This window comes from Rhinolophus ferrumequinum, chromosome 17, assembly GCF_004115265.2.
Source record: "Rhinolophus ferrumequinum isolate MPI-CBG mRhiFer1 chromosome 17, mRhiFer1_v1.p, whole genome shotgun sequence".
NCBI classification, from domain to species: domain Eukaryota; kingdom Metazoa; phylum Chordata; class Mammalia; order Chiroptera; family Rhinolophidae; genus Rhinolophus; species Rhinolophus ferrumequinum.
The window spans coordinates 56,150,282-56,164,356 of NC_046300.1; the positions used below are offsets into that span (position 1 = coordinate 56,150,282).

At 39.1% G+C, this 14,075-nt stretch overlaps 1 protein-coding gene across 3 annotated transcripts in view; it reads left to right on the top strand.

Annotated features, from left to right (window-relative positions):
- The window catches only part of PTPRG (protein tyrosine phosphatase receptor type G), a 685,327-nt gene that overhangs the window by 385,654 nt on the left and 285,598 nt on the right, over positions 1-14,075 (top strand). For all 3 annotated transcript variants that reach the window (XM_033132046.1, XM_033132048.1, XM_033132047.1), the window contains exon 3: positions 5,542-5,721. In XM_033132046.1, coding sequence (XP_032987937.1) covers positions 5,542-5,721 — 180 coding nt within the window. The remainder of the gene's footprint in view (positions 1-5,541; positions 5,722-14,075) is intronic.

Below are 14,075 nucleotides of genomic sequence, written 5' to 3' on the forward strand. Positions count from 1 at the left end.
ACAGACGTGATCCCAGATTTACAGTATTTGCCATAATTTTCACGTGGGGAATTCTGTCTGCCTGAAGCAGTCCAGTTAGAATTATTCTCCAGTTGTTAATTTGTTCTACTGTAGAAATATGTCTTCCTGATGCTGGTCTGCTGAATTGCAGCATCTCAAAATGAGAAAAATACAGTGACTTTTGGGTGGTACACCAATGAGGTAGAATTGGGTTCTTTTAATGTACAAATGAGTCATAAATTAAGGTAATAATATTGCTCCTTAACTATAATTTTAAAGGTGAATTTGTCCAACTTTATAAAGTTTTTAATATAATCTCAAATAATGAAATGTCACTATAAGCTTGCTGTGTTTTCTCTAGGCCAGCCTCTCTTGTCCTTGGGCTTTGCGCTGTGCAAATCCCTTTCATGCAATGAGGATCTGACAATAATCCCAGCATTACGTGCCCACCTCTTTCATCTGTTAGGTCTCAGACCTGCCCCCAAATATATAACAGTAAGTCCAGTAAAATCTGGATATTAAAATGTAACCCATTTAACAAAACTTAGGTTTTATTTGGCTTCTGTGCAGTTTCATAAACAGTTTTCATCTTGTTGTCAGAGTAACGACAAAAAAATGACCCTATGACAAGCATCAATGAGGAAACAAACATTGGTATGTTACTACTAACGGAACTCCAAACTGTATTCAGAGCGCATGAGTTTTCCTGCTGATTCCCATATTTGGACCCGCCACTCTAGAATACCACATTGCATTTTTTTGTCATGATTCCTTAGTCTTCTTTGATCTGTGACAGTTTTTTTTAGTCTTGTTTTTCATGGCCTTGGCTTTTTTGAGGAGTATTGGCCAAGTATTTTGTAGAATGTTCCTCAGTTTGGGTTTGTCTGATGATTTCGTCATGAGCAGACTGGCGTTACGGATTTTCAGAAAGTATCCCACAAAGGCTGTGTGCTCTTCTTAGCACGTCTTATGAGGATATGCATGGTAATCCACGATATTGTAAGGAATGTTAACCTTTACTACTTAGCTAAGGTGGTACTTACTTACCAGACTTCCCCAACAGAAATTGTCATTTTTCTGTTTCCCTGCTCTGTGCTTTGGAAGCTAGTCGCTCAATCCAGCCAGTGCTGGGATTAAGGTTCACCTCATGGAGGGGTCAACTCTACTTTTGATTCTTGTTCTCTGCCCACGTGGGAAGGCCAAGGACCTACTGAACCTCACGTGGTGAGTCCCCTCAAGGGTCACCTCCTCTCAAAGCCCTGTCCTGAGGGAGGCCCTGCTCTCTCTTTGTATACCGCACCATGCCTGCCTCCACCTGCCTTAGCCCTTGGTTGGATGGCATGTTGGTTTCTGCCATTATGTAGTCAGGCTCTCGAAGGCTTGCTGCACGTTTCATAACACAGTAAGAATGGCAATAATTACAGCATGCAACCACTTACTGAGTTTTATTGTTTGGTACTGTTATAAGTACTTGTACATGGATTATCTGCTCTAATTTTCACAACCACCATTTGACGTGGACACTGTGAATTTTCCCCAGCGTACAGGAGAGAAGACTGAACCGCAGGCAGCCCAAGGGACCTGGGGCAGCCCTGCTCGCTGGCACCCATTTCTCAGCACTGTGACTGGTACTGAGCAAGTGTCAAATTAATATTTAAAAAAATATACAGTGATGAATTGATTACCAAGACTAATTTTCCTCCTTGGTTGACCTGCTTTGATTACAGAACTCTGTTAAAACAGAACAAAATAAGAGAACACTAAAAATAATTGTGCTTCACAAAAGGCATTGCAAGCAAAGTTATGTCACATTCCTTTCTTTTAAAAAACCACACTCGCCCTTGGTGGGCTTGTGAAATTTTCACATAGATTCCATATACTTGCAGCTTATTGTACCTTATCACCATTCAGACTAATTTTATATATTAATGACTAGAGAAAGAAATATTTACTTCTGAATTTTATATCCTGACTCTACACGTGAAGAGAGTGAGGAAGAGTTAGTAAGAAGTCAGCAGATAGAAGTATAAAATTAAAACCAAAATAATGCACAGAGAACATGCTGTCTGTATCAGTAGAGGGCAGAACTATGCAACCATTTAACCGCATCTTCTAATTCATTTACTTGTGTCCCAAAAAGTAGGTATTATGGACTCACTGTATGTGGGACCCTGTGCTAGGCTTTGGAATGAAGTTGAACAAGACACAGAAGGAACGTGCTCTCATAGAGTAACCACCTAGTGGTGAAGGCAGGCGCCGAGGAATACAAAATACATGACAATAGTAAATATGATGTCTGAAGGAAACCGAGAACCTATCGCCAGGAAGGTGCAGTCCACGGAAGTCTCTCCAACAAGGAGATATTTACACTGAGATCAGACATTTAGCCAGAGGCTTCAGAGGCATTCCTTTTAATTCATTAAAAAGAAAATATTTCTCATTATAGTTGAGTGAGAAACTCAATCTAAACTGATAGATTTTTTAGTATTGATATGTTGGCAGTATGTCTCCATCAAGATTTCATTCCTACAAGATTCTGAACATGGGAAATTACTTTTGGCAGCTCCAACTGCCCTGTGGTTTCTTCGGGGTGCCTCACCCCTCCCCTTTTAAGAAGGGTGGCTATGTCAGATTTGCTGAGCTGTTCAAAAAGGGTGCAGCTGCCAAAATGTAAATACCCTGCTCATCCAGGCAAGTCAGTAAGGGTAAACTAATGTGCAAGTGACTTTTCCTTCTTGTTTTAGATGGGCAGTGTCGTATCTGAGAGAGGAAGGCTTCTTGCTGACTTTTTTTCTCTCCCCCAAACGAGGTTTAAGTTAACCACAGTCTTTATTTAGTGTCATGTTTCTTACTTAAAAGCATTTATTTAAAGTTCTGAAAAACAAAGCATTCAATACTGAGAGACTTGTGCAACTACAAATGATTAATGATATAATTCTCAGTCCTTTATAAAGTGTCTTAAGACTGAAGAGATTTATACAGGGTGGAGTGGCAGTGGTGCTGCGATGTGAGAATAGGTAATCAATACCCGCAAGCCTGGAAAAAGTGTTCTGTTTCCTCCACTAATGACATAGGGGTTTCTGTAAGGCAGGGGTGTCTGGAGCATGAAGCCCTCCAAAGAAGAATTAATTTAAAATCTGAAGTGGAAGATCCGTTTCAATGAACATTTCACTTGAACGTATATTGGGTGGAAATGTGGAAGCAAGCATGTAGTCAGCTTACATCTTCAGGTTGTTACCAGTGAGTAAATGAACCCCACAGTGGGAACCCCAATTATATTTTCAGAGTACTAAATTATATTTCACCCATGTGTGGAAGGTTATCAGAAGTAATATGAACTGCAAGTACTTTCAGAGGTTGCAGAGTACCTTTTTTTATTAGTTTGTTAATTATCAGTTGTCTATATGTTTTTGCAGGTGATGGCTTGCATTTGTATGTCTTTGGGGTCATGCATATTTGGATTTATTTTACGGTGTATTTATTTTTCCATTGAGTAATTTGTACTGGAGTGTTTCTAAAAGTCATTGTGCACGCACGTGTGCGTGCACACACACACACAATATTAAAATATTAGTTTCCATAATTTGAACATACGGGCCCAATTGTAGCTGAACAGAATTTACATTTGGTCAGCCATCAAATGTATCAACAATCACTTTATTCAATTTTTCAACGGAATTTTTTGGTACCTGGAAGAAAATTTAAAGAGTGCACAGGATAATTGGGTCCACTCATTATGTCCTCTTTCATCTCCTTTTTTTCTTCAAATATATTGATGCAACATCAAAATAAAGTTTGACTGGAATATATGCAAATGAACTCTGTTCCTTTATGACTCATCACAAATGCATGTTTAGCGAATTTGACCAAGAGGCAAAATAACATAAGTGAAAAGACCTCGACCATTCTGAATTTAGTTGGAGTCTTACAGCAAAGAAAATGGTGATGTTAACTTTTTCTAGAAAGTACTGTAAATGAATTTGAAAAGTGCCCCAAGGTTGCTAAATCTTTGCCAATCAGTGAACATTTGTGTTGTTGTTTTGTTTTGTTTTTTTAGGTAATAACTTTTACTGTTTGGGATGAGGACTAGGGGAAATGACCCTGGCATAGAATGAGGCCAAGTTATTTGCCAGATAACAAAATGAGAATCATTTTCAGGTTGCTGTGTCAATTGTTCTTGCAGTCATGAACCTTGCATTACCATGACGGAAAAGATTTTCTGTGTTTTTCCCTTTTTTCATGGTACCATTGTTTATATCAGCTGTGAGCTCTATCAGACTTAGGGGAATGGGGAAGCCCATGTCAAATAAGTGTGTGGTGGGGGGTTGGCCACAGGTGTGGGCTCTTATTCAGTAGTAGGGAGACTTACCTTCAGATGTCTTTGTGTCCTCCATCATACAAGACTAGCTTATAGAGCAAAATATGTGTTGGACGAGTTTGTTTCCTAAATCACTTTGGCCATTTATCTTCTTCTATTTGATATGTGAAGAAATGGAAGACTAAAAAGCTTCGGAACACATGTGTATGTATATGCACATATATACAAACTATGCCTTATTGATTGGCTAGCCGAAGTTCTAGCTTCTAAAAATTGTAAAGTTTAGACTTACTCTATATTGAATTCTCAAAAAGAGATTTATCTTAGTCTTTCTTGCAGAGGATCTTTTTCCCCCAACAAGCTTCTCCTGCTTTGTCATGTTAAGAAAGTTAAAGATAGGGGGCAGAAAAATCTCAGTTACTTATCAACTTAGTAGACATCACCCCGGAATATTTCCAAATAGGACAGAGAAACAGATATAGTGTGTTTTCTCTGACTCTGCTTGATTGGTACTCATTAGGATTATGCATTCTCTAACTTTGTTTTGTGGCATATGTCCCCCAAAAATCTTTATTTATGTGAGTGTTGAATCCAGCCTGAAGGAAACCTTATATCTGCATTTCTTAGGACAGAGAGGTGAGTGCCTTAATTCACAAGTGTACAAACTCTGGCCACATTAAAAAATCTTTCACAGTTAGCCAAAGGAAAACCCTGTCTCATTGCCTAGATTGTTTGTAATGACACTTGTCCAGTGTTGCGTTGCTTTCATTTTTTATTTTTTCCTTTTCTGGTTCACTGACTCCTAGGAAATAAGACAGTTGTGATTAGTATGCTCTTCATAATAGCAAAGCATGCTAAATTGATTAAGGCGTTTTCTGGTGAATAAATGCTTTGCTTATTTTAGAAACTTGTTTAAAATTTTTAAAAAATGTGAACAACTCTGACCTGCTCAACTCCCCTAATCTGATTACAGATAAAGTTAGCAAATGTTTGATTACAAATCAAGAAGCAAAACTATCTTAAGCAACATATCTTTTCTTACATCTTCTAGCCCTATCAAGCAAATGGCGTGGGTCCCTAGTTTTCAATGCACTGACTTCTTTGGAGTGGGGACTAGTAGGAAAATGTACCTCGTTAAATGCAGTGCTTGGAGTCCTACTTCTTATTTGTTCCATTCCTGACCCTTGAGCTACGAGGATTGAAGTGTCATTTTCTTTTAACAGGTGCCTCTGGGCCTGAGCACTGGGTGACATCTAGTGTCAGCTGCGGGGGCCGTCACCAGTCTCCTATAGACATTTTAGACCAGCACGCCCGTATTGGGGAAGAGTACCAGGAGCTGCAGCTCGATGGCTTCGACAATGAGTCTTCTAACAAAACCTGGATGAAAAACACAGGGAAAACAGGTAGACTATGTCTTCTTTACCTGTCCACAAAGCAACCTGAACTAGTTCTGGATGTCTCTGGCATTTACCTTAACCACGACTTGCTCCTTAAGTGGTGAACATACCTAGGGAGAACGTATAGGTCAGTGAGAGCTTGGGACTCCGCCCTGAGTTTGAGAACCAGCCTCTTGCTTTACTAGCTGTGTGATTTTGGGCAAAATCCTTAACCCCTCTGTGCCTCAGATTTCACAAAACTATGATAATGTGGATAATAAAAGTGTATCAACCTAATAGGGTTGTAAGGATTAAATGAATCAACATATATAAAGTATATAGGATGGACTTTCAAGAATCTGTTCTGTCCAGTATGGGCCAGTGGCCACATATGGCTATTTAAATTTAAATTAATTTTATTAATAAAATGAAGTAAGATTAAAATTCACTTCCTCAGTTCTGCTAGCCACATTTCGTCTACTCCCTCCCCTCCCTTTGTTAAATTGTTTATTTACTGTGTTTGAAATCAGAGAAGATACGCATTCAGGTCTTCATGGGTTGTTTTGGGGGGAGGGGGGTCACTTGACTTGTTTATTTTCCAGGTTTATTGAGGAATCATTGACATGTGACAGTATTCCTTTTTATTTTGTTCATCGTTCCTTTTGCTTTTTGGATGTAGTCTTCTTTATTTTTGCTTTTGTTGCTTGTACTTTTGGTGTCATTCAAGTTACCATTACCAAGACCAATGTCAAGGAGATTTTTCCCTATGTTTTCTTCAGAGTTTTACAGTTTCAGGTCTTAGAATTAAGGCTTCTGTCCCTTTGAAGTTAATTTTTGTGAGTGGTGAAAGGTAAGGGTCCTGTTTCATTCTTTGTATGTGAATATCCCATTTTCCCAGCATCAGTTGTTGAAGGGACTATTCTTTCCCCATTGAGTATTCTTGCCTCCTTTGTCAAATATTAGTTGACCGTATATGCGTGGATTTATTTCTGGGCTCTTGATTCTGTTCATTTGGTCTGTGTGTGTTTTTATGCCAATATCATACTTTTTTGATTGTTATAGCTTTATAGTATAGTTTGAAATCAGGAAGTATAATGTCTCCAGCCTTGTTCTTTTTTGTTAGGATTGCTTTGGCTGTTCAGAATTGTTTGTGGTTCTGTGGGAATTTTAGGACCGTTTTTACTACTTCTGTGAAAAATGCCATTAGAATTTTGATAGGGATTGCATTGAGTCTATATATCACTTTGAGTGATCTGTACTAACCGTGTTTCACGTGTCACATTTTGGTAGCGACATATGGTTGTAGCCACGATATCAGGCAGCACAGGTGGAGAACATTCTGTCATTGCAGAAAATTCTCTTGGACAGTGGAAATGAAATTCTTATCTTCCATGAGATTTTGCTTTGTTAATATTTCTTACTGTGTTAAAATGCAGATGAACGTTTACTCATCCCTTTGTGTATCAGGCCAGCAATTTGATCCTCCTGTGAATTGGGCTTTGGGATCTATGAATATGAAACGTTATGTTTTCACCATTGCTAATGCAAAGAGCCGCCTCCCTCATAATCGCTATTGTGCAGCTATCAGTGATAGATTGTCTGTGGAAGTACCAGAGAATGTCTTCCTATGCCCCACTGTCTGCTGTGAAAATAAACATCAGAGTGTTAATGATACATCTCTGACTAGTGCTATCTAGTATTCTATTGGTGCTAAAGATATTTTTCATGTCTTATTTTTGGAATCTTATAACCCTAACTCATTAAAACAAGCATCCTCTCTCTCTGTCTCTCTCTCCCCTTTGTAATGGAGGATGTCACTAAGAACCACTCTTAGTAATCCTTTTAGGAGCCTTGGCTGCCTGAAGCCCCTCATGCTGGGCTAAAATGACTTCACCATCAGCCCTTTGGTCCCAGTCATGGCATGAGTCACAGTTGCCTTTTCTTGTAGTCTAACTGGCTGCACGTGCAGCTTTGGGGATCCATTTTCTTTCTCCAAACCAGCATTTGTCTGGGATTATTCATGGTTGATTGCGTTGGGTTGGCCTGATATGTTCATAGAATTGCTCCCTGCTCAACTCAGCACAATGATTCCTGGCTTTGGGCCCTTTTTCATAATATCCTCATAATCAGTTCTCATTCTGGCTTTATAGCAGGCTACTCTCTGCTGCACCTTGACTCACCCATTTCAGCTCAGGAAAGACGTGTGGTACCGTCATGTTATTTGTACACAAGTTTTCACCACCCTCCTCGACTCCCCCCATGTAGATGTATGCTTATTGCTACAATTCGGACTTTCTGTACCAGTGGTCCTGCTGTATATTTCCAATATTAGTGGCCTTTGGAGAACTGGGATGCGAATATCGCTGCTCAGATTGTGGTGGAGGGAGCTTTGCCACGCGGGGTGTCATCAGACCTTGGAGTTGAGTGCCACATTCCAGAAGCCTGCCAAAGGCAATCCGCTGGGCTCTCTGATAAGGTTTTCTACTTGACTCGCAATGCTTGACAGCCTTCTGCAAAGATAACACATTTCAGTGACAGCTTTCAGCTTGATATAGCCAATGACAGGTTTTAGAGGACTGTAGGGTTCATTCCATGGAAGTTGATTCATTACCTTTGTCTTCCAGAAGCTGATTATCAATCTCTGTCACTCTGCTAACTTCCCAGAGTGACCCACAACTTGTTGCACATCCGCAAGTGCATGCGTTGGGTTTTAGACACAGCCATCCAAACAGAAACACAGCTGTCTCCGGAATTTCAGTAGAAGCACCGCCTCGGAGACATAGAAATAAATCCTCGTTACTTCCCAGATTGTACTTACTCATACTTGATAGGATAATATCCTACAAATAGTCTAGGATGATTCTATAGGAGTGGTGTTCTAAAACTGGCAACCATTTACAGGGAATTTTAAACAAGGATGCGGAATTGTTTTCCTGGGGGGATTTTTTTGTTTCTTTTTTGAAGATTTCAGTCTATCTCAGTTTAGAAACTTAGGTTCAGAAATCAACCTGTGTTGTTCTTTTTAGTTTTATTTATTGGATAAGCAGAAACCTAGAAACTTCTTTCATTCTGTAATCCTTAAAGTGCAAGTGAGTTCATAAATTTTCCAGTGTTTTAGAGAAATGAAGATTGAGTTTCCCTTGTGTGTTTTGCACGGATCATAGAAATGCAATTGAACAACAGTACGCCTACAGGTCAGGGTGCCGTGTGTCGAAATTAAAAGTAGGGGTTGATGATATCCACAGTCAATAGTGTGGATAGGCAACCTGGATAACACCAGTTAAAAAAATATACACCTGTCATTGTACTGCGTAATGATACATGGTATCATTTTACCATTTGGGGAAACTAGATAAAGGGGCACAGGTGCTCTGTATTATTTTCTACAACTGCATGTGAATTTACAATTATCAGAATAAAGACAACTTTAATTAGCAAAAACTGCACGTCATGAGCCACATGGTCTGTCCTTGTTAGAGTCACTCATTCACTGTAACTTGCCTGCCTAGATGAAAAAACTTTCATCATTAATTTTTAAGCAACACATGTTTTACTTCTCCAAAAGTCTTTTCTTGAACCTTGTACTTTTAGAAATAAGTTCAGGAAGGAGTATTTATTTTTTTTTGTGTGTGGAAATTTACAGACCACTTATCTGTAAAATAGACTGTCTTCTGGATATTGAAATATGAATATAGAAAGTTAATATTTAAAGCAACTTAGTACAGACAGTAACTTTCCCATAAAACAGTTTTAATGCTGAGGGTGTTATATATCCAATCCAGCATCATCAATAGAGGAAGTGGTTGTATGGAGCCCACTTCTCAAAAGTTGTCTAAAATATCTTTACAAGACAGATAGCATCTCTCTATTTCTTCCCGAGGAGCCATAACTGTCTTTTGTGCCAGTTCTCATTTGATTCCATCTAAAGTTATTTCCCTTTCTTTCATTTTTGTAGAATGAAAAGGTAATGCATTCATCAAGAACATTTCAAGATAATCTTGCTGTTTCTAGCATTAGCTTCTAGCTAAATGATCAGAATTGAAGACTTAGGTGGAACCTCTGATGTTTGTTAATAAGCCGTGGTCTCCTCTGTCTGAATTTTAACCATTTGGAGGGCTTTGTTGTCGTTGCTTGTTTTTCCCACTATTTTTATTTCACCCTACACCATGATGCATTTGTCATAATGCATCTTACTTCCATTTGTCCACTTTATATTTATTATATATATTTTTTCATTGCCTACATTCTCACCTATTTATCTGCACGTACCACAGCGTCTGGCTTAGATGGTTTTAAGAAATAGTTGTGAGTTAACCGAGACCCAGGATAATCCTGTGATGTGACATCTCTTGGATAGCTGAGGTTGCTCCCACTTGACATGTCCAGTTTCACTTTTCTAGATGACTGCAGTGACCTCCTAACTTTTATTCCTACTGACGACTGTTGCTTTCCTCGCTAGCCTTCTCCTCTTAGTAGCTAGAACAATCTTATTGTTCTTATCTGATTGTGTCTGTCTGTCTCTCCCTCTTGTTTTCTTGTACTCTCTCTTTCTCTACCATATGAAGATTGGGTTTTTGTGGTTTTTTTTGTATGTAGGTGTGTGTTTTTTTTCCCTCTCTCAACCATTTCTCTTGGGGATAGAGACCGACTGCTCACTGTCCCTGCCTCATCCTCTAGTTCACACTCTCCTCTCTGAGTGCCATTCACCCTGGCTTTCTACTCATTCTCCCTGCCTCAGGGCCTTTGTGTGAGCTTTCCCCCTGCAGTGTTCCGCTCCTGTCAGCACTTCCCCAGGATGGCTCCTTGAACTCTCACCTTAGGTGATAGCCCCTCCCCTCTCCTGTCTGTGGTCGGATGCTCACCTGTTGCCACTCGTCCCACTTGCAGGTTTGCTTCTGTTGTTGCTTTAGTTACTGTGGCCTATCTTTCCCACTGACCATACGCTGCATGAGGGCAGGTTCTGTGTCTGATTTACTTACTTTTTCTTCCCCAGTAATTACTTGGTAAATACTTGAAAAAATAAATGCCAGTACCTCTAGGACAATTAGTAGGAGGCTGGAAGTAGAACTTGTGTATCTTGACCTCCAGACCAGAGTGTTTCTCTCTTCACCAGGGACCCAAAAGGATCCCCTGATGGACACCAGTTTTGCAGGTGGTCTGGGGGACCCACCATTAAGATCCAATAATGCTAGTCTCTCCCCATCTTACAGTGTTAAAAACTGGCCAGGGTTCGGGGGCAGTGGAGGTAAGATATTAGCAGCTCATTTTCTCTTCCGTCAATTTTTATTTAACTTTTGGCACCTGGTGCTGTTTACTCAGGTTTTGGTGGGAATATTTGTTTAGCCCAGCATTATATACACATGTTGAGTTTACTTTGTAAACAGTTTGTGGGTTTCCTGCAAAGACTGCCAGGAATGGGTCATCCCTTCAAACTCAGGAGAAAACGAGTTCCTTACCCTGGTGTGACTCCTACCTGCCCTTGCGCCTTTTTTAGATGATGGGGTGCCCCAGACACGGGGGATCTGAACGCTGTGGCTCCTCTCCCTAGGATAACAACCTTTATAAACAACACTCATCTAGTGCGGTCTTTATGCTGTCATGTCCTGTATGAATTACTCTTTTGACCATTCTTCATATGTCAGCCCTTGTGATCTCATAACAAACCTGTGAAGTAGCTGCTGTCTTATTTCAATTTTATAGAACAGGACCTGAGGCACCGAGGACAGCAATAACGTTCCACAAATGGACAGTGGCCAGTCTAGACTCAAATTCAGACTCAGTGGGTCTAGGATCCATATATATATGTATATATATATATATATATATATATATATATATATATACACACACACACATATATATATACCCATTCTCAGAATGCGTCAGGAGGGTGCAGACCCCAGGGGCCATCAGTGCCTATTGCTGTGGATTTTTGTCTCTTGGTTAAGAAACCCTAAATTGAAGGCCCCAGCTCTTTCCACTCAGTCCATCATTCTGCTTTGACTTAATCACAATTCACGTTAGCAGTTCAATAGACAAAGGGCCTAGTTCTAGAAAGTCCACTCCCACGTACTTTTCCTGCCTTCCCCTGCTGTCCCATCATTCTCCAGTATTTGGCTGTTGCTTGTTACCTTCCCAATTGTCACTTTATCCAAATTCAACTCTACTGCTATTGTTTTAAAATTAAAATTTATTTCTTTATTGTTATGATATTGTTTACTTACTGTTTTCTTTCAATTGACTCACTTTATTTTAAATAAACAAATTGATTTTAAAAGAACTTTTTTACACCATAATGGAAAAATCTGTGCTATTTGACATGGATAGACTTACGTTAAACAAACAAAAAAAAAAGTCGATAATCTATGAAAATAAGTCAGAGTTACCAAAATTATTAAATTCTAGCATAATACTCTTGGGAAAAAGGGGGAAATGAGTATCAAGCTATTGAGGAGGGCATATTAGCACCAAATTGAGATTTTATTGTCCGTGATGTGACCAAAGGATAGATACAGGCAAGAAAAGGACAGTCACCTTTCTCTGTGCTTTAGTGAACTCACAGCACGTACTCAACACTTAAGATCTCCCAAGTGTTTGAGTCACACCTACTCTGGCTGTTGTCCCTGCCCAATACACTTATTATTTTATGGGAAAGTCAGTATTGCTTTAAAATTGAACTCTGTCTGAAAATGGAACGCTCGTCTCCGCTGCACTTGAGCTCCATCCATGTTTCTAGAAATGAGTTTGACAGTAACCGACAATGAGTGTGCACATGCTGAGTTTCTGGCAGTGTGTTAATAGCTTTTTTTTTTTTTTTTTTAGCAATGTGTGTGATTTCCTTCAGGTGTCAAAGCAGCCTTGCCAGGCTGCCCCCTTTTGAACTGTAGTGGAAACTGAGGCACAGAGAAATTGAGTAACTTGCCCAAGGTCACACCATTGTTACGTGACAGAATGGGATTCCAACCCAGGTCTATTTCCTGAGCTCATGGCTCTTAATGCATTCTGTATTCTGCAGTGACTACCTTTGATGCCTTTTGTTTTGAAACAGAGCAGTGTTACCAGTGGTCATCAGAAAATTGTTCCATGATAGCTGGGAAAGTTCTCTCCTCCCAGTTTTATGTGTAAACAAAAATATAAGCCACTTTCGGAAGGGAGGCGCAAGCATTTAACATGCTGTGTGCTCTAGTGAGAAATACTGTAAAATGAAAAATGAGATTAATGTTTCAGATTGTACAGTTTCCTAATTATGCTTTTAATTATTCATATAAAACAAGTAAAATGACCCCTGACAGAGAAATAAATGATGTAGGTAAAATCAAATATTTATAAGATGCTGGAAGTCCCTGGGTGTGTTGTAACAGATGCACTCAAAATGCTTTGCTTTCGTACTTCCAATGTAAAATATGTGTAGAATTTATAACAGGCTGAGCGTAATCAATAGTATTTAAGATACTACTGCGCTAATTCATAGGTATTTTGGTTTTGGAACTGAAGGTATATGATTGGTTTAATATAATATTTTATCTTCTAAAATATCGTATTGTATTTTAGAGATCGCCAAATGGCAACCCCACTACTTTGACTCAACAGTTTTTAGTGGTTAAAACAAAAATCAAAAGAGGAATAATATTCCATGACACGTGAGAATTATATTTAAATTTCAGTGTGGATAAATAAAGTTTTATACAACATAGCCTGACCCCACTTACTTACGTATTGTGTTTTGCTGCTTCTGTGTCCCAGAGACTAATGAGGTTGAGTAGTTGCATCTGGACCATAGGACCCACAAAGCCTTAACCATCTACTGCCTTCTCACCCTTTACAGAGAAAGTTTTCCAACCCTTGTTCTAAATCTTGCCTAGCACACAGTAAAGGTGGGAGAATGCCATAGCTAGCATGTTTAATCAACATAAGAAGCACTTGCTTTTACTTTGTTTTATCCTTTAATTTGCTGTCCCAGTAATTGAACATTTATTATTTATTTTTCAGAATTTCAAGGAAAAACTGCCTTTTGAGTGCAATAAAAAGGGATTATTTATATGTACAGGGTACCTTCACTTGTTTTTAATCTTTCCTTTATATAGAGAAGTGTTGAAGATAATTGTATTGTCCTAGAAATAGGTTATTAGTCTAGCCCCTATTTTTAACGGAGACCTAATTTTCATGCAGGATTTTTCTCTAAAGCTTGAACTGGCATTTCTTTAGGAAGAGGAGACAGTTAGGATAGAAGAACTTTTCCTTGGTGTCAATAAGCTTGGCTTTTGATCAGAAATCATTCAGTGTATTCATTGGCATCTTACATTTATTTAGCAACCAATAAGTGTTTGTTGAATGAATGAATTCACCTTAGAAAGCAAAAAGGGGGGATGTATCACTTAAAT